General features: G+C 42.8%; 1 protein-coding gene across 1 annotated transcript; it reads right to left on the reverse strand.

Moving 5' to 3' along the window:
• Positions 1–454: 454 nt before the first annotated feature.
• On the reverse strand, positions 455–14,147 carry LOC111176103 (uncharacterized). Its single transcript, XM_089917970.1, has 2 exons — positions 14,137–14,147; positions 455–1,430 (listed from the first exon to the last, which is right to left on the reverse strand). The coding sequence occupies exons 1-2, from the start codon at positions 14,145–14,147 to the stop codon at positions 464–466; spliced, it is 978 nt and encodes a 325-aa protein (XP_089774096.1). The 3' UTR covers positions 455–463.
• Positions 14,148–21,879: the final 7,732 nt, after the last annotated feature.

Below are 21,879 nucleotides of genomic sequence, written 5' to 3' on the forward strand. Positions count from 1 at the left end.
TGAGTGGGGGAGCAGGGCCAGGCTAACAGGAATGGCAGCTGCGTAAAAGCACACCTTTCCTGTGGGACCCTGCAGGCTAACAGGTTAGGGCACAACCAGCCCACCAGATGGGCCCCACATCATCTGTGGAATGGGAAAACATGCTCCCAGGCTGGGGCTGTACCACTTCCTGGAGCCCCCTGCGCATCCCTGCTGGCTCTGCCACTAAACTGACTCTCAGGAACTAGAAATGCGGAAGCTTTCTAGGCAGAAAACTGGAGGGCATCTTCATAAGCACGACCCCAAACCAACAACACTCCTGTAGCCGGAACTCTGCCGCCAGGGGAAACAGCAATTACTGCCTTCACCTTCGAAGCCTGCCCCTGAGTGAGGGATTTCTTTCCTACCGATCCTCCTGCTAGAAAAGTGACAAAAGTGAGTTGGATGGGATACAAGTCACAGGGCAGAGCTTCGGTGGCCCTGCTTATTGGGAGAAGGTGGAGCTGGGGCGGCTCCTGTGGCGGCGGCGGCCCGGGGAGTGGGATCGCCGGCGCACAGGGGACCTGCGCGGAGGGGAATGCTGCCTGCTCCTCCTCCGTGGGGGTGACCTGCGCCACATGGGAGGCGGTGGCAGCATTCTCCTGGGAGGGCTAAATCGCCTGGGGGGTGGCCGAGGCCAGGGGGCCAGCACAGCAGTGGCAGTGATCTCCTGGCCATCCATTTGTCCTCCGTCCATATGCTTCAGCGCCTTCTCGGCCTCATCTGGATTTTCAAACTCCCCATATGCGTAGCCTTTAGACAGACGGGGGTGCATCCTGTCTACAGGCATGTCAATCATTTTAATTTTCCCGTAGGTGGAGAATATCTCCAGGATATGATCCTTGGTCACATTTCTGGTGAGCCTTCCAATGTGCACTTTGGTGGGTTTAGGGGAAGGGCTCCGCTTTTTCCTTTCCCTTCCATCTCTTTTGGGTGGTTTGGATTTGGAGCGGCAACGCCGCCTGTCGTCAGGCCTGCGCCGAGAAGGACTCGGAGAGCCAGGGGAGCTGCGAGAGCTGGAGCTGGGGGATGTGCTGGAACTTCCTGAGTGGCTCGATGCAGAAGATGAGGTGGAGCCGCTGCTGGAGCCCGAGCTGGAGGTCGAGCTGGACTGAGACCTGGTGCTGCTGCTACCACTGGAAGCGCTGCACCTCTTTCCAGTTTTATCCCTGCCACGATCCTTCTCGCTCGACTCCTTGGTGGCCCCCTTATCTTTGGAGCGATCCTTGGACTTCTCATCAAAGCGGTCTTTGCGTTTGGTAGGAGAAGGAGCCCTAGTGCTGGACTTCTTATTATTTTGACTCCTAGCAAGCTTTTCTTTTTCACTCCTGATAAATCTATTCTCCCCTTCTGAGGTGTTCAAAACAGCAACAGCGGCCTCACTTATCTGAACTCTCACTTCTAACTTGAGTCTGACAAACAATCCCTAATTGATTTTACGCCAAAGTGCAGCAACTCCCCAGTCCAGGCGCCAGGCCGCGAGCACTTCCAGGGTAGGTAGGGCCCGGCGTTGCGGGCCTGGGTCTCCAGCCCGGCGAGAGGGCCCCGAGGGCGGAGGCCGGGTTCCCGGCTGCTCCGAATTCCGGGGTCCTCACTGGGCCCGCCACAGAGCCAGCGAAACGAGGGCGCCCTTCCGCCCACCGCAGCCCCTACCACTTCCGCTATTATTATTTTGAATGAACATTGATCTATCAGATCAATAGGAATAAGAAAAATTAAATATTTTATTTTCCTTTGATTTTTTTACTGCTCTTCCTTTCTTTATGTAAATCTGAGTTTCTGACCTAAATAATCCTTTCCTCTACAGAAGTTCTTTTAACATGTCTTAAAAGACAGGTCTATAGGCAAGAAATTCCCTGTTTTTGTTTGTCTGAGGAAGTCTTTATTTCTCCTTCACTTTTGAAGGAAATTTTTGCTGGATAGAGACTTGTAGGCTCTTGGTTTTGTTCTTTCAACACTTTAAATATTTCACTGACCCTCTTTTTCCTTGCCTGGTTTCTGGAAAGAAGTTGGTATAATTCTTATCCTCATTCTTCTATAGGCAAGGGTTCTTTCCCCTTCTGGTTTCTTTCAAGAATTTTTTGTTTGTTTTGTTTTCTGCAGTTTGAATGATGTGCCTCAGTGTAGATGTTTGGTATTTATCATATTTGGTGTTCTCTGAGCTTTCTGGATTTGTGATTTGGTATCAGTCATTAACTCTGGAAAATTCTCAGCCGTTGTTACTTCAAATATTTCTTCTTACCCTTTTTCTCCTTCTTCTGGTATTTCCATTTTATGTATGCTGCACCTTTGCAATTGTTCCACGTTTCATGAATGTTCTGTTTTTTTTTTTCTCTTTGCATTTCAGTTTTGGAAATTTCTATTAATATCTTCAAGCTCACTAATTCTTTCCTTGGCTGTGTCCAACAGACCAAGAAGGCCATCAAAGACAATCTTCATTTCTGTTACAATATTTTATTTTTTAATTTTAAACATGATTCTTCCTTAGAGTTTCCATTTTTTCTGCTGACATTATCCATCTGTATTTGCATGTTATCCACCTTTTCCATTAGAGCCCTTAGCATACTAATCATAATTATTTTAAACTTCTGCCTCGTAATTCCAAAATTTCTGCCATATCTGAGACTGGTTTTGATGCTCACTTTGTCTCTTCAGACTGCATATTTTCTTGCCTTATAGCATGCCTTTGAATTTTTTGTTGAATGCTGAACATAATGTATTGGGTAATAGGAACTGAGATAAACATAAAACTGAGGTTTTATGTTTACCTGGGTAGGTGTTAGGTTGTGTTTACTGTCTGCTGTAGCTGTAGGTGTCAGAGAGTTCAACTTCCTCTAGTGTTTTTGTTTTTGCCTTCCCTGTTCCCTTTGGGCTTCTCTAGCAACTCTTTCTTAGTTAGAGACTGTTTCTTACAGCTCTGTCAGTTGTAACTCACTATTGTTATACAAGAATCCTGTTTATATGGTGACAAGGTATTACAGAAAGGAAGAAATCTGTAATTTTATGATTGAATCTTCGTTTTTTTTTTTTTAGTGGGCCTGTGTCTATGGGTTGCAACCTTCAGAAGTTTTTTTTTTTTTTTTTTTTTGCGGTACGCGGGCCTCTCACTGTTGTGGCCTTTCCCGTTGCGGAGCACAGGCTCCGGACGCGCAGGCTCAGTGACCATGGCTCACGGGCCCAGCCACTCCGCGGCATGTGGGATCTTCCCGGACCGGGGCACGAACCCGTGTCCCCTGCATCGGCAGGCGGACTCTCAACCACTGCGCCACCAGGGAAGCCCCAGAAGAATTTTTATAGGCTTTCCCCCCTCCTTTTATGTGAGACAGGAAGGGTAGAGAAGGACGGGAAGGCTGTCTAATTCCCCTCCCTCTGGGATAGGTTAGGCTCTGGTAAAGCATTAGTTTCTCTGAGGGTGAGCTCTTTTTTTTTTTATAGAGAACAGAACTCTCCATCTGGATATATTTATAGTGGTGATTTTCTCCTTCTCCTACCCTAAACATGAGAAGATTTTTGTGTTATTTTCATCTTGAAAACCTGGTGGGGCTCCTGGAGGTAAATTCATGAAAGTATCAGGGGGCACCCTGAGACTGAGCCCCTAAGAGTTTTTAACTCTCAAGCCAGTCCTTGTTCCATCTCCAGTAACTAGTCAATAACATCTGAAGTGTTCCCACAGGCTTCAGCTCCAGTGGCTTCTGTTCCACGTAAGCTGTGATCCACCTGTCTCTTCAGTTTTTGGAGTGGGAATTTGTCCTGTAACCTCAATTTTCTGATGGTTTTAAGAAGAATGATTGATTTTCAGTTTGTACAGCTTTTTTCTTGTTTTGAGGTTGGGAGTGATGACTTCCTAGCTCTTTTACATATTGGAATGGAAACCACCAAAGAGGCTTGCATCTTTCTGTATAAAATCTTTCTATCAATTTCCTTTTGAGGTCACCATTGGCGGGGCTTGTGCTCAGAGAGCATCTAAGGGTAGCTTTCCAAGGTGCTGTCATCCACAGGTAGCTTAAAGTAGGAGTTCAGGGCTCTTCACTTTCAGGTAAGTGTTCTGTCAGTTAGCTCTGTGTTGCAGCTTACATCTGAGGCAAACTCCACACATAGGATCACTGCCACTTTACCTCATTCTTTCCTGCTTTTACCCAACTACTTTAAAAACAGACTTTTCCTCTGTTGTTAGACCATCTGCAACCCACCTCTGGGGGATCCTGGTGCCTCAAATCTCCTGAGACTGTCTGGGCTTCAACATTGTGAATCAGGAGCACTAGTCCTACCCACTTGTGGTTTGGCACTACCTGATATGAATCAATTTTTGCTTAAATAAACTCTTAAATTTAAAAAGCAAAACAAAACCACTGTGAGTCAGTTTGCTTATATTCCACTTCCACATACCGTTGTGCCCTCCTTTCAGGTACTCTCTGGCCTGGTAAGCAAATTACCTATCTTTCATTTTCATTCCAGCTCCCAAACTTTGGTTGACAACATTTCTCCCCTACTCGCCTATTCTCTTTGCCCTTTCAGGTTTGTGACTCATAGGACTTTACTATTATTCAGTAGTTTCTGGATGAGCAGAGACAAACATATATTCAACTCACATACTTCATTGGAAATATTTTTGCCCTACCTAGTGTCAAAGAAAATATTATTCGTAACACTTGTGTTAAAAGATAAACCAGAACTTATTAAATTTTAAAGTTTATTTGGATGTGGGAAAAAGGGAACTCTTGTAAACCACTGGTGGGAATGTAAACTGATGTAGCCACTGTGGAAAACATTATGGAAATTTCTAAAATAACTAAAACTAGAACTACCACATGACCCAGCAATTCCACTCCTAGGTATGTAACCAAAAAGAACAAAGACACTCAAAATGATACATGCACCCCAATGTTCATATTATTGATATTTATAATTGCCAAGATATGGAAGCAACCTAAGTGTCCATCAACAGATGAATGGATAAAGAAGATGTGATACGTATATATATTATATATATATAAAATGGAATGCTACTCAGTCATAAAAAAGAAGGGAATTTTGCCATCTGCAACAACATGGATGGACTTGGAGGGTGTCATGCTAAGCGAAATAAGTCAGACAAAGACAAATATTATATGATATCACTTATATGCGGGATCTAAAAAATACAACACTTTAGTGAATAAATCATAAAAGCAGCAAACTCACAGATATAGAGAACAAACTAATGGTTACCAGGGGGGAGAGGGAAGCAGGGAGGGAAAATATAGGAGTAGGGGATTAAGAGGTACAAACTATTATGTATAAAGTAAGCTACAAGGATATATTATTGTACAACACAGAGAATATAGTCAATATTTTATAATACATATAAATGTAGTATAACCTTTAAAAATTGTGAATCACTATATTGTACACCTGTAACATATAATATTATACATCAATGATAACTCAATAAAGTTTTTTTAAAATAAAATAAAAAGCTGGGGGAAAAAAAAAAAGAATCAGGCAGCACCAGAACTGAAGTGGCAAGGAGCACCCCACTGGCAGGAACTAAGGGAAAGATGTGGAAGCATCTTTTATAGGGAAGATGTGGAAGCAAAGCAAGGAAGTTATCTGACTGGCTATAATAAGTGTTTGCATATTTGGGAAAGACTACTTGTCTGTTCGTGACCTGTTGTCTGTAGGTTTTGATTTCTTAACCTTGAGGCATTTTAGGCTTAGGTTTGGGTTTGCTTACATAGGCTACTAAGGCATTAAAGCCACCTTAGTCTAACACCCTCCTTGTTTAATTAACTTAACACCTATTAAAGACGCAGAGGCAGATCTTATTCAGGACTATCTTGATAAGTATAGGGTCTAGTGTAGTAGAATTTTGCAGTGAGAGATTGGGCTCAGTTCTGAATACAACAAAGGAAAATGGAGATTTATAGCCAAGAAGCAGGGTGGGGGTGAAGGGGTCGGTGGATGGAAAATTATTAAAAGATGGGTAATTCTTCACTACACTGACCTATCAAGATTCTTGATGAAGACAGGGTAGGGCGATATTACCTGGGGGATGGTGGGGAATGAGGAATTTGATCAGATGTAGAGGGTGATTAGATATCAAGGGTGGGGATTCTGGCTAAACCGACTGCAGGATTCTTGCTAAAATTGGACAATTCAAAGATGGACATAGAAGGCCAACATCAGCAGGTGCACTTGAGATGCAGGCTCTAGAAAAACCTCAGTAAAGTTGCCCAAGGAGAGAATCCTTGTCACAAGTTCTTTTTTTTTTTTTTCATGGTTATCACCAGAATGTAAATATCATTTAGCCAACTCTTTCTCATTTGTACTAAGAAAGATAATGGCCAGCCCAGCATTCTGGACTTCATCAAGCTTCTTATTAGATATAAGTGTAACTTACATTTCTATCATTATTGTCAGTCTGATAAGATCAAAGCTGATTCTTTCTGATTTCCACAGAACTCTGTCATTGTCTGGTATTTCCTGAAGCCTGAAGCTCTGTTTTTATAAAGTGTTTGATGGTTGTGTGTAAGGAAACAGGAGAATTTTCAGGTAAAAGTGGCTCTGTGATTAGGTGCTAGATGAAGCGGCCAAGGAACCTCATAAATTCTTCAGCAGAACGCTGCAGGCTGAGTCCCTGCTGCCTTTGTGTTTGGAATTTAAAACTATTCCCAAGGTATGTATGAGCACTGCTCTCTGTTCACAATGCCCCCTTCTCTATAACATGGTCATTTCTCACAATGCATTATCTGTTTTCTTTTGACAGAAAATTTTTGTGTGTTATAACTTTGATTTTGCTACTGCTCCATTTTTTCTGATTTTTTTTTTTTAGTAATGCCTGCTTTTCTTTCATCTGTATCATCTCTTTATTTTATCTATTTTAGTTCAGCTGCTATCTTTTGTTGTATTATTTCTCTTATGAAAGTCAATTCTGGTTTGAACTGATGAGAATAAACAGAATAAACTGTGTATATTTTATTCAAAAATCTTATGCTTTATGAAGTAACTCAACTGGAGGTGGGCTTGTGTGAGAATTTCACATGAGCCTTTCCTATCTTACTCTTCTATTGTTTGTAATATTGGGTTATTTTGTTTGTAATACTAGGTTAATTTTTTTAATCCTATGTTTTTATTTGTTTATTTTGAAATTATCTAAATGTTTTCCTTGGTGGGGAGAGGGGGTACTGATTTTAAGGCTGGTGAATTAAAATCTGTTTGACCTTAGAGAGAGTTATCCAGGGACAATATTAAAATTAACTCAGCATTGAAAATTTTGCTTTTGGGTTTTCATTCACTTGGAGGTCTCTTCTCATTCAGAGTGGAGGCAAGATTATCCTAAGGAGTGCCTCCACAGTGTTTTCTAAGAGCTATTCAGTATTTTTTAGTTTCCTTTGTAGATGCAAATTATCAGTTCAAACCATCTAAGCAAAGAAAAAAGACCTTTCCAAATCTCATCTGAGAAGAAAATCTCCTCGGGAGTGAAGTCCCAGTTCAGAGAACAAAGGAAGAATAGACCAGATGTTTATTTACCTTTCACCAGCAAGCATACAGATGCAAAAGGAAGCTTAGGGCTAGACGTTCTTTTTTCTACTCTTTCTTTCTTCTTCTTTTGTGAGATGCTATAGACAGACTTGCCCAGAGGCAAGGGAGCTAAGGAGTTTATAAACCTGGGTGGGGGAAGAGTGGGGGAAGGGTGGGGCGTGAGCAATGCCATGGTAGTATTATAAAGCTTTTGTTACTGATTAAGGTCAAGGGAATGGTGAAATACAGACTCCAGAGAAGAGTCCTATGGGGCTGCAATCTAAGAGTGCTGGGTTTGGGAGGATGAATAGTAATTTTCCCTCTTGGGAGGATTAACAGGATGGAGAGGTCTTTCCCTTAGGAGATTCTGATAAGCCAAACTTGGAATGGGATCCTTCCCCAGTATCCCAACTCCTCTTGAGAATCATGGACTACATTGAGAGGAGAGTGTTATTCATAACAGCTAAGGTTAAGACAAAAGAGGACTTGGGCTTCTATGGGGACTTCCAAGCCTAAACCAAATGTCATTCTTCAAGGCAGGTGAAGAGTCTTATTTTTGTAATCACAAATACTGGTGTTGCCGTCACCGCAAAGCCCACTGACAATTCCCAGGGAATAAAAGTAGAATCTGGGTAATAAAATAGAAAAAATAAAACACTTTTTCCTTTGTGCTTAGCCTAGTTTCACTTGGGTACCACGTGCAGAGGCCCTGCATCTGGCACTTCAGACCAGAGCTCCTTGTGTGAAATGGCGGTGCGTGACATCTCACCTTGGTAGGCTGTGTGCAGGAGTGCTGTGCTCACCACTGCAATTCAAGACGGCGGCAGCATGCTGTGTGTGGAAATGCTGCACCCAGCACTTTGGATCGCTGTGAGCAGTACAGCTGTGTCTGACCCTCAAGAAGTCCAATTCCCTCCCTGCTGCCAAGAACCCTATAAGGCAGCCCTGCCAATGGCCTTTAAGGGAGAGCATGGACTCTAGAGTGCAAGCTCATACCTCTCCGTTCCTTGAGGAAAGAATAAAGCTTTCCTTTGCTTCTGAATGAAACTCAGCCTCATTCTATTGGTGCGAGTGAACCCTTTTGGGGGGACCAACTTGGGAGGTTTGGTAACAAATTTTTGGTGACCCAGATGGGACTGATTGTGGCCCTCCCACCTGGACCCACCCACCAGGCTCTGGACTTGCTAGACACTCTAGGAACTAGAGAGGCTAAGCTGCTCTATCCTTGAGTCAGTGCCATCTAACCTCCCGCGGGGTATTTTGACTGAGGAGGGACTAACCGCCTCTAGCATGGGCCATTACAAATTCAAGGGGGCGTCTCCAAGTAACATCAGCATCCATGCCACTTGGACATCTCCTATTTGGGTCTTCTGAGGAACCCATTAACAGTTTGGTATTGGTTCCAAATTTCCTGAACTGGAAGTCTTATTTGAGCCAAATCTTGTGGCATTTGCACGCCAACAAATCACTCCAACCTCCCTCTCAGTAGTTGGAAACAAATCTAAAACAGAACATCTAAGGTACGGGGAACCAAATGTCCTCCATACTTATGCCCATTAGGGTGAATCCTGAAGAACTGTAAGTTCTTCAGGTATCATCCCCTGACCAGAAAACAGTTAATCTTCCTATGTAATACAGCCTGGTCCCAATATTAGCTGGGAGATGGAGAAAGTTGGCATGTCAGTGAATCTCTAAATTACAATACCATTTTACAACCGGACCTTCTATGCCAGAAACAAAAGAAATGGAAAGAAATTCCCTATGTCGTTTTTCATGGGCTTTTTCAGAACAAAGGCCTTCAAAAAGGTTGTGGGCTCTCTCCACTGAGGTAATACCAGTCCTTGACCCTTCCGCTGAGGACCTTCTTGATCTCCTCCCTAACCTTCCTCCTACTACTCCCTCCCTACCCCCTTCCTTCGTATAACCTGATTTGGGCCACAGACCCCAGCAGTCCCCTCCATATCAGCCTCCTCCCCTGGAACGTGGTTCAGCACATAAACGGAGTGGGACTAATTACCAGATAGGGTCCAACAACCCACAAGGAAAAGTACTCCCTTTGAGGTTGGTCCCCAGTGGAGAAGGAGGGCTCATCCAGGTATACAACAATTTACCACTTCTGATCTGTATAACTGGAAAAGTCATAGCAAGAGGTTGAGGTAAGATCCAGAGAGGTTCCTGAATCTGATTAGGGGAATTTTTCAGACCCATGACCCTACCTGGGCTGACATTTAGAGCCTCCTCAATGTACTCCTAATGAGGAAGAAAAGGCCACAGTCTTTTTGAAAACCTGAGAGGAAGCATACAAAGAGAACAGAAACAATGTAGGTCATGCCATTTTCAGACCTGGGAATCAAGCGGTCCTAGATAACAAACCCAACTGGGACTGAGACAATGGAGAAGCAGGTAAAAGACAGGCTGACACATTATAAAAATATGACCTAAATGGAATCCAGGCAGCAGGAAAGAAACCTGTCAATTGGACTAAGATAAAGGAAATCAGGGATTTCCCTGGTGGTCCAGTGGCTGGGACTCCATGCTTCCAATGCGGGGGCGATGGGTTCGATCCCTGGTTGGGCAACTGGGATCCCACATGCTGTGTGGCACAGCCAAAAGATTAAATAAATAAATAAATAAATAAAGGAGAACAACCAGGAGCCAACAGAAAACCCTTCGGCATTGCTAGAGCGCCTCAAGGAGTGTCTCTGAATTTATAGTACCACTGACCCCGAGTCACTGGAAGGGAATACAAGCCTGAGGGCATATTTTATTTCCCAAAGTGCCCTCGCCATTATGCATAAACTTCAGAATCTGGAAATAGAACCAGATACCCCTATCTCTTGCCTGGTGGAGGTTGCCTACTGCATGTTTAAAAACAGATATATAAAGGAGGAAAAGTAAGAGGATAAAAACACCCAGAGGCAGGCCCACCTACTGGCTGTTGCCCTCCAGTGTCAACTGGTCAGCACAGGAATCTGGACTAACTACCCACAGAGACCTTTGACTCTGGTGAGTGACCACTGGCCCCCACTGAGGGACAGCAAACCAAGGAAACTAGGACCCAATCAGTGTGCCATATGTAAACAAGAGGGACACTGGAAGAGAGAATGCCCTCACTGCCCCCAAAGGGGGACAGAAGTGGCAAATCCTGCCCACTACCCTGAAGGCAGATGGTCCAAATAGAAGAATGCCAGGGCCAGGGGACTCCTAAGCTGGCACTCCAACTGACCCCCAAGGAGCCCTGGCTGACACTGGACATAGAGAAAAAAACCTGTTGAATTCTTAGTTGACATTGGTGTCACTTACTTGGTTTTGAACACCAGATCAGGCAAACACAGTCACAAGAGTTGTAAAATTATGGGGTTATCAGGGAAGGCCCAAGAATGGGCATTCATAGAGCCATTAGAATGCTCACCCATTCCTTCCTATATGTCTCCACATGCCTATATCTCTGCTAGGAAGGGATATCTTACATAAATTGGGAATTACTATCCACCTAATGGGAGACAAAATGGAGACTGGCATCCCCTAGACAAGGGGCACAAGATGATAATGGCTGAGGACAAACCTCCCTGGACATAGCAAGTTGACCTCCCTGGAAGAAATCCTGAGGTCTGGGCCCCAGGATGGGTGGGACGAGCTAAAGGAGCCAGTCTTGTGATGGTCCATCTAAAACCCAGACATACACGGCCTAACAGAAAATGGTACCCTCTCTGTCAGGAGGCCTTGTTGGGCATTGCCCCTGTTATACAGGGCCTAGTTGACCAGGGCCTTATTAGGCCATGCCAATCCACCTGTAATACCCCCAATTCTCCCCATAAAGAAACCCAGTGGGGAACCCTGGATGGTACAGGACCTCAGGGCAGTCAGTGAAGCCATAGAGAATATACATCCAGTCGGCCCTAATCTCTACACCCTGCTGACCACTCTACAATCCACCAGGACCTGGTATTCTGTATTAGATTTAAAATATGCCTTCTTCTGTATTTTAATCACCCCAGAGTCACATGAAATTTTTGCTTTTGAGTGGCAGGAGCCAAACACACAACAAAAACAATACTGCCGGACAGTCCCACCCTAAGGGTTCAAAAATTCCCCCATCATCTTTGGGGAAACTTTAGCTAAAGACCTTAAAGATCTATCAATATATCTGGGGGAGGGTTCCCTCATATATAAGAGGACATTCTGATCACCAACCTTACTAAGGAGGCCTCTGACAAAAATACTGTAACCACCCGGAACCACCTAGCTGATAAAGGATATAAGGTGTCCAAGAAAAAGACTCAAATATCACAAACTACGGTTACCTACATAGGCTTCATCCTCACAGAAGGTCAGACAAGCCTACCCCAGGAAAGGAATGAAGCCATTTGCAGTCTTGCCCCTCTTAAAACTAGAAGACAGCTTAGGGGCTTCCTGTGGATGGCTGGGTTTTGCCACATCTGGATACCTAATGGTCTAATAGCTAGGCCTTTATATGAAAAATTGAAAGAAAAGGATCTTCATCCTTCCAGAATGTGAAGGGGCCTTTTAAGAATGGAGAAAGCAGGGACTTCCCTGGCGGTCCAGTGGTTAAGACTCCGCACTCGCGACGCGGGGGGTACAGGTTCGATCCCTGGTCAGGGAACTAAGATCCTGCATGCCACACAGCGCGGTCAAAAAAAAAAAAAAAGAATTGAGAACGCAAACAACAAGGTCCTATAGCACAGGGAACTATATTCAATATCCTGTGATAAACCATGATGGAAAAGAATGTATAAAAAAAGAATGTCTATATGTGTATAACTGAGTCACTTGGTTGTACAGCAGAGATTGGTACAACATTGTACATCAACCATACTTCAATTAAAAAAAAAAGAACTGGGAAAGCAATTACTTCAGGTCCCTGCTCTGGCCCTCCCAGATTTAGTTAAACCCTTTGACCTTTACATTCATGAGAGAAGCGGAATTGCCTTTGGGGTATTAGATCAAAAACTGGGACCCCTTACTTGGGTGGTTGCTTATTTCTCTAAACAATTAGATAAAACCGCTAAGGGATGGGCTCCTTGCCCACAGGCAGCAGCAGCTACTTCAATCCTGCTAACAGAGGCTGAAAAGTTAATGCTTCGTCAGCCAGTCACTATTTGGACTCTCCACCAGGGTCAGGCTTTAGAAAGCTCTAAGGAAACAGAGCGCTATCCCCCGGAAGTTCGATTCAACTTCAGGCTATGCTTTTAGACAACTGTCATTACCACAAAAACCTGGCACACCCTAAATCCTGCCACCCTGCTACCCACAGGAATGGGGCCCCTGGAGCATGATTGTATAGAACATGATATATTCCAGTTGCCCTGACCTAGGAAGTGAGCTTCTCCCACACGCCAAAGAGGAATGGTTCACAGATGGGAGCGATTTTATGAGAGAGAAAAAAAGGATGGCGGGATATGCAGTGACATCTCAGACCTGAGTCATTGAGGCATGAAGCCTACCCCAGGGACCTCAGCCCAAAAGGCCTAGCTGATGGTCCTCACCTGAGCCCCAGAGCTCAGGACAGGGAAGATCTTAGATGTTTACACAGGCTGCTGGCATGCCTATGCCATCCTACATGCACACGGGGCTATTTGGAAGAAAAGAGCCATGTTTCACCTGCAGAGAAGAAGCAGGTGAAACATGGCTTAAACATATTGAGACTCCTAGAAGCAGTGCAACTTCTGAAAAAAGTGGTGGTGATTCACTGGAGGGGTCATCAAAAAGGGAATACAGAGGTAATAAAGGGAAACAGCAAAGCAGATCAACTGCCAAAAGGGCGGTCCTAGAACCAGTAACTTGGCAATTACTCCTCATACCTAAAAGGCCAGATCTATCCAATTACTCCCCAGTCTATACAAAGGAAGAATGAGACAAAGCCCAGAAATGGGGCTGCAACAGAGATCTAGGAGGCCAGGAGTGGCTAGTTAATGAACACGGGAAATACTTCTTTTCCCAAACTGCAGCTTGTCAAGCCATGAGGGAGGCTCATCAAGAAACTCATTACAGAAGGGAAGCCCTATATACGTAATGGGTCAGTTGAGGTCGTGGTAACTCCTGGCATGAAAAATATAATCAGTTGGATAGTTGAGACCGGCCCCGTCTAAACAGGAACACACCCAACACCAGAGACCTCAGAGGTCCCCAGATAAGGCCCATTTAGACCATAGGGACATATCCTGGGGAAGACCGACTGATTGATTTCACTGTCCTGCTGAGAGTACTAGGCAATTTCAGGTATCTCTTGGTGCTAGTGGACACGTTTTCAGGGTAAGTAGAGGCGTTCCCCACTAGAACTGAAATGGCAGCTGAAGTGCCTAACGTATTACTAAAAGAGATAAAACCCAAGATTCCGACTAAGTGATAATGGTCCAGCATTCATGTTGCAAATGGCAAAAGGGACAAGTGCCCCGGGCATAAAATGGACCTTGCACTCAGCCTGGAGACCCCAATCATTGAGAAAAGTAGAGATCCAATCAGACCTTAAAATGAACCTTAGCCAAGCTATGCCTGAAGACTCAAGAAAATTGGATTAAATTACTCCCAACTGCCCTGCTATGCATGTCGTTTGCTCCAAGATATAAGTTAAATTTAAGTGTATTTGAACTTACATACGGTAGACCCATTTTCGAAGCCTTAGAGAAGGGACACCTTACCCTCTTGAAATGGAACAACTCAAGTACACCCTCCAGGTAGGAGAAACCATGAAAGCCCTCACAGAATATGGTAACCAGGTGCTATCCGTACCCACTGACACAGCCCTCCACCCCTTCCGGCCTGGACACTGGGTGTATCTAAAAACCAGGAAAATTAGCAACCCACGAGACCAGCTTACTCCTGAGTGGAACAAACCTCACTTGGTGATCCTAACCACCCATTCTGCCCTGAAGTTGCAGGGGATCACTCCATGGGTACACCATAGTCAAGTGAAGAGGGCCCCCAGCCCCAACCTCTGGTAACCTGGGGCAACGGACCCCCTTGATTACTTGTGTGAACCTCTCTCTGATCTGAAGCTTCTCTTCCAAAAACCAACAAAAGTGTGCCCCCAAAGAGCAGACTACTAATTGCAGGAATCATTGCTCTCATAGGGGTTCTAGTGACCTTGGCCAGGGGAATCTTACATAATTCTGTCAACATAAAAAACGTAACAGCCATTGTGGTGTTGGTGGCCAATAAGACCCACCTCAACTTCAAGCTATGACAAAAGTCCATTGGCTCACTGGCTGGTATAGTCCTGGGTAACCGAATTGCCTTAGATTATCTGTTAGCTGCCTGGGGAGGGGTCTGTTTGCTGGAAAATACACTGTGCAGTTTTTGCATTGATGAAAGTGGGCTGACTGGAGAAAGCACAGACAGACCACTGGGAAAAGCCACTTGGCTGGCAGACACCAGGCCGCCTAATCTGGCCAAACATATGTGAAGGGGGTAACGCAGACCCTCCGGAGCGTCACTTGGTTTGTACCTTTCCTGGTCCCCTTCATGACCATTATTCTCTTGCTAATATTTGGGCCTGCATCCTAAATTGTCTGCTGTCCTTCGTCTCCAAAAGGTTAGAATCTATAAAACTCCAAGTGGTGGTCACTCGGGGATGTGAAGAGTCACAGTTGAGGCTTGGTGACAACCAAACAGATCTAAGGGCTGCTGGGGACAAGTTCTGCTCCTCTACCCGGGGTTATAACAACCGATGCCCAAACTCATCAGGAAGCAGTTACAGAAGACGGACCCGTCGCCCCTCAGTGCCCCTCAAGACTGAGGAGCGGCACAGAAGACAGGAGGGATTTGTCACCAGCAAAGCCCATTAACAATTCCTGGGGAGTAAAAATAGAATCTGGGTAATAAAGTCTAACCTTTTTTTTTTCCCCTCTGTGTTCCGTCTGATTTCACTCGCTCATAGGGTGCCAGGGGCAGAAGCCTCTCACCTGGGGCTCCAGACCAGACCTCCTCCTGTGAAACCACTACGCAGGCACCTCAGCCGGGCTGGTCGCAGGCAGAAGCTCTGAGATCGACACTCGGTTCAAGATGGCGTCAGCGGGCTGTGCGCAGAGACGCTGCGCCCAGCACTGCGATCTGGAACGAGAGCTCCGCCCCCTTTCCCGGCTAACGAGATCTCTGTAAAGCAGCCCGACCCACAACCTGTCTGGAGCGTGGGTCCTCTAGAGTGTGAGCTTGTGCCTCTCCATTCTTTGATCAAAGAATAAAACTTTCGGGCTTCCCTGGTGGCGCAGTGGTTGGGAGTCCACCTGCCGATTCAGAGGATATGGGTTCGTGCCCCGGTCTGGGAAGATCCCACGTGCCGCGGAGCGGCTAGGCCCGTGAGCCATGGCCGCTGAGCCTGCACGTTCAGAGCCTGTGCTCCGCAACGGGAGAGGCCACAACAGTGAGAGGCCCGCGTACCGCCAAAAAAAAAAAAAAAAAAAAGAATAAAACTTTCCTTTGCTTTTGAACCAAACTCTGCCTCGTTCTATTGGCTGGAAGGACACCAGGCCAGAGGACCGTTGCTGGGGACTGCCCTGGAAGGGTAGGTAACTTTGCCTTGTCAGACTAGGAGATACGAATATCCCCAAGAAATAGTGAGCAATATGTGTCTGTGATTACATGATCCTTACAATGAATTTAAATTGTTTCAGCATAGACAGTGTGGTATGATATGTTCAATTTAGTTTTATTCTCTTCTTAGGAACGGTTACTGGATATTTGAAGAACCCTAACTGGGAAAACACACGCTGCGGGGTGGTAGGTTACATTTGAAATTCTCAATTCAGAAGCCACATTCCAGAGGGGTTTGGTTACAGGCTCCAGCCATCTTTATCTTATATCTATCCCAGGGGCTTTGTTAATTAGCATACTGAGGTTAGAAATAATTTCTCATTGGTGAAATGAATTTCAGATGAATTTCAATTATGTGGATTGGCTAAACATGTCTTAGGCATACCCTTGCCTTTGCGTAAACAACATTAAAAAAATCTGGCCAGCCGAACAGTTTATACGCTTTGGATTATCTCTCCACGTTTGGGATACTAGTGTGTTTTGGGCTGTAGTGGGAGGATTCTTTCACCTGACTCTGATTTGAGAGCTCAGTCCTGCCACAAAGCTGGAACCTTGTTCTCCTTGCCTCTAGTGCCTGTAGGATGCTGGACATGTAAAAGGCCCAAGTGCTGAGACTTCATCAATCTCAGTAAGCAGGTCATGTGATTGGTTGGGACCTGATTGCTAAATATTTATACATGTGGCAGAATGCGGTCTGAGCCTTGTTTTCATTATAACACACCATCTGGAAGTGAGGTCCCTGTAGTTGTCACCTGCCTCTAATTATTGAAAGGCATGCATATCTACCAAAGGCAAGTAATAGGGGCTTCCCTGGTGGCGCAGTGGTTAAGAATCCACCTGTCAGTGCAGGAGACACGGGTTTGAGCCCGGGCCCAGGAAGATCCCACATGCCACGGAGCAACTAAGCCCGTGCACCACAACCACTGAGCCTGCGCTCTAGAGCTCGTGAACCACAACTACTGAGCCCACACGCCACAACTACTGAAGCCCATGCACCTAGAGCCTGTGCTCCGCAACAAGAGAAGCCACTGCAATGAGAAGCCCGCACACTGCAACGAAGAGTAGCCTCTGCTCGCCGCAACTAGAGAAAGCCCACGCATAGCAACAAAGACCCAATGCAGCCAAAAATAAACATAAAAAATAAATAAATTTACAAAAAAAAAAAAGGCAAGTAATAACCGTGCATGACCAAACTGACTGAGGTACACTTGAAACAGCACTGCAGCCCCTTCCTTGTATCCTTCATGGTCTTCAGCCACAAATGCATGCAAGTGACCAGATGAATATCTGTAATATTTGCATTTCTTTTAAAAATCATTTCTTCTTTCTCAGATTGCTTCATAGCACCAAATAGAACTTAAATATATGTATCTGATTCAGGGAATCTGGCAGAACTAGGAGATAAAGAACAAATCTAGAAAAGGTGTAATAAAATATAGTGTAGAGGAGGAAAAAAATTTCCCTCCTACCCTTCTAGCTTCTGTGACTGATATAAGAATTAAATTGACATTAAACAACTTAACAGGATGAAAAAAAAAAAAGTAACTGCATATATATGCACGGAAGCCCCACAAAAATATGAGATTTCAAATGTTGCCAGAGGATTGAGACGTATATAGCATCCCGAGCTAAGGAAAGGGATTGGGGTGTGGTGCTTCTAAGTGGGGGAGGCAATTCATAGGACAGTGACAGGAAAAAATGTGTGGTGAATAAAGCTTTCCCTTTTATGCAAATAAGAATCTCAGGTGAAAAAAAGTTATCTCTGATAGTAGCTCTCTTCCTGATACAGATATTCTTTCTAATGGAAGTTTCCTTTATTAATGTAGATTTTTCCCACAAATGGGGAAATTTATACTTTCTTTTAGGCAGTTAAGAGTTTTTCCTGAATCTTCTGGCTCTTGATTGCCTAGCTCAAAGTAATCCACATGCCAAAGTGGCATAATTTGGGGTGGAAAATTCTGAACCCCTTCAAGAATAATAGCTTTTTCCTTATTGCAAAATTAACTCTACCTCTCAGTACATAAAAAAATACGTTCTATATATATTAAAGAAATAGACATAGACACTTTTAAAGATCATAGAAGAGACTGATAATATTTTAATTCTGGGAAGCCTACCCAGAATCAAAAAAAGATAAGATTGAGAGACTTCATTAGATAAAAGCAAAACACTGAGGTAAGACAAAAGATATCAGAAAAAATGTTAAAAGGCAACAATCTAGCAGAAAATATTTGCAATGTGTTAAAAAAAATCAGAAAATAATTACTTGCAATTGCACTAATTAAGTGATGACAGAGATGATGGTTCTTAATCACTTGGAGGGTGTGTCTATCTGTCATCGATCTCAATATCATAATTTTTCCTCACTTAATGACATAATTTGAATATATTTCCATATTATTAAGTGTGCTTCTAAACAAAATTGTTAACAGCCCCACAGAATTCCACTGTGCTGAGTATGGTGTACAAGTTGCAGTTACTGCAGTGGCACTGTTCTGGAGGAAAGTGAGCTGGTCACTTGCCCAGAGACCTTCCGCCATCCTTCCCCCAGTCAGTGACACAGGCTCCTGCAAATAAACACTGGAGAAATATTTATGAAGTGGTGCCAAATTATTAGCCTGCATGGATGGTGTACCCCTACTGCTTTTGGTTCAGTTTTATCAGAGTCTTTTTTCTTCTTATTAAGTAGAAGATGGAAAAACCTGCAATAGTATGAAACCAGTAAATGCGTGAAAATCCCTATGACTAATTTATCAAATTACAAGCAACTTTCTCAATAAATACATATATCATCTTTCTTATCAATATTTTCATAAAATAACAGGAAACGGAGTTTGACATATAATACATGTATTAACTCCCCTCTTCTGATACCCTTAAATAATACTTTAATTCATAGAGAATACTAGATAAAAATTGAGTATATTTTATTTATAAATTTTGAAAAATTTTGTGGTCTATTAGTGCAAATATATTAAAATTTATTTAACAATTAAAATGAATTAAAATGATTTTTTTGGGACGTTCTTGATTTCAAATAATTTTTCAAATAAAATGTTAAACGTTTTACATTTGTAACATGTTCAGTGAAAAACAATGAGATCGCTTTAATGAAATTAAAATGCGTTCTAAAATACATTTTAATGTTCTTATGTTTATGACAGTAGTAGATTCTCTTGATTAAAAAGTAGAAAATGCATAAGTGGAAAAAAAATATCCAGTCTCAAAACTGTTAATATTTATTGTATTTCTTTTCAGTCATTTTCTTAGCAGAGGTTCCTCTCTTCCACCCTTCATGATTATTTTTACATTACATATACAGTGTAAATTCTTCATTTTTCATGTGACATAAAATAATGTATTTTTAACAGGATTTTAATTCTATAAGAAGGATCTTTCATCCAAAGAATGCACACTTAAGATATGGCCCCTCTATCTAACAGCCAGAAACAACACCAGGCTGCAATAGATGTGTTTATAAATGAGTCCCTGTTCAGTACAGAACCTTTTAGGAATTTAGAGAAGACATTTGGATAACATAGCTCCTTTCGGCTCTGTTCCCAATGGCAAAGAGAATGGCTTTTGGCAGCCTGGCTTGTGATATACTGCCAATCACCAGAGGCAAACCCTGATGATTAACCTGGAAAATCTCATTACTTTTGACTGATAGAAAAGGAAAGGGATAGTCTCCAATTTATAAATATTTGGTTCATTACTGCATGACAGACACAAAACACATTTTGTGGGAAGATACTATTTATGTAAAATACAGCCTTCCAGTAGGTTGGCAAACAGACATCTTCAGTCTATAGATCAGTGATAGTTACAGCAGACATCTTTTGTCCAGGCAGCTCTCAGGGTCATTGTACCTACAACGGATTCAAGCATTGAGCTGGGCATTTTTGTTTTCACCTCGGTCCAGAGAGGAGTCACTCACTCCATCATGCATTTCCCTTCAGTGAAGTCTAGCCTCCCTAGAGAAAGCCTGCTGTGAAAGGCGTGGCCTTCTCAAATATCAGTGCATAGTCTGGTTTATGCAGACACAATGAATAATGCACAGAAAATAAAATTAATGCAACTGACCCGAGGTATTTATCTCTGGCACTGGAATTCCCTTCCCAGAAGTAGAAACCCTGACTCTGTGAAGAATGAAAAGCACATAGTACAACAATTTCAAAGGAAAACCCCCAGTGTGCACAAAACACTGCTTTGGATAAAAGATGGCAGCTGCCCAGAGCTGGAATGGTAGCTGGTTGCCATGGTTACCAAGGCTCCGATTCAGCCACCATATGCCACCTGGTGTTCTCAGCCTGAAAAAGCAGGTCTGTGGTGTCCTAGATTGGAGATGGAGCTATGGCCACAGTTCTTCAGAGAAATAGTACTAGCTTTGGATGTGAAGCAATATTTGCACTATTTTATCCATTGATAGATTTGGAGTCTACAGCCTTATCACTTAAGGCAGGGGTTCAGTTGGGGAGAGGAAACAAAAACAGCCCCTCCTCCTTTTTAAATAATTCTTATACTGTCATGGAAACACTGCTATATGGACATTCATTCTCAAAGATCTTTGTCCTCTCTTCAGGGCAAATTTGCTCCCCAAATATGCTAGGTCATACAATATTGCAATAGCAACAAACTCAAACAATAATTGCAGAACACTAGATTATACCAATTCTAAGGCATCCAGAATCTTTAGTACCTTATTTCCTTCTAAAAGTGCTAATGGCAAATAATAGCTGTATGACTTTATTTTAATGTTGAGTTGTGTCCAAGTTTTATTTATATATATAAATTATTAATATATATTACAAACTATAATAATTTTTATCCTGTTCCACAATAGAATATAGAAGTTCTTAGTACTTGTCTTGGGCTTCCTTGAGAATGTTCATAGTTACTGGGTAGTTGTCCTTATGCAGTAATAAATAAATATACAACATACTATATAATGATAATAGCATATAAAATTTTCAGCCTTTACTATAAATTTTACGGACTTCATGTTTGATTTTTGTATATTTATGATAAAGACACCAACTAGGTTTAGCAATTGCCAGTGATTTAACTTTGAAATCAACATTTCATGTTGTACTACTTTCTAATTTCAAGAGCTATTTAAAAAGTGATTACTGACTTCACATTAATGATTTGAGCATTCAAAATTGTATATGTTATTTTGCTGTCATTTTTACCAGAGCTGAGGAAACAATTATCAATATAATAAATAAGGTGGGTAAAAAAAATAAGAAAAAAAATAGTAATTGTTACTCTTTTCAACTATTCCTATATTGTGTCAGGATTTTTAATACTATGCAATTAAAAAAAGGAAATTTGATCTAGAGATTGCTATAACACTTAATATCTTAAAATTTGGGGGTTTATCAAAACATCCTCATTATTCTAATTAATTGACTTTATAATAATAAATATTACAAATTTGAATTTATAAATTGCATTATGTCAATTAAAAATAGCTTTTATTTCTCTTATATATTGGGGTCCCAAATTCAATTTTTTTTTTTCCCCAAATGGGTTCTGCTGCTAAAAACAAGTCTGAAAAACACTACACTTGATAATGTTAGGGCCCTAGTTAAATACCCTTTTGGAGAGGATTGACCCAATCTCAGTAGACAAATCAGTTGAGGGAATTTCAGGAAATTTGGCTTCCCTTCTGGTCCAGGTAAAAGTGCCAGTAGTTTTAATCATCCCCCAAAGAAACTCCATTAACAGCCGTTCCCCATTTCCCCAAATCTCCCAAACCTAGGTAACCACTAATCTGCTTTCTGTCTTTATGGATTTGCCTATTCTGGA

This window comes from Delphinapterus leucas, chromosome 9 (assembly GCF_059928025.1).
Source record: "Delphinapterus leucas isolate spDelLeu-1000000601 "Yukka" chromosome 9, BTC_Dleu_Yukka2, whole genome shotgun sequence".
Taxonomy (NCBI): domain Eukaryota; kingdom Metazoa; phylum Chordata; class Mammalia; order Artiodactyla; family Monodontidae; genus Delphinapterus; species Delphinapterus leucas.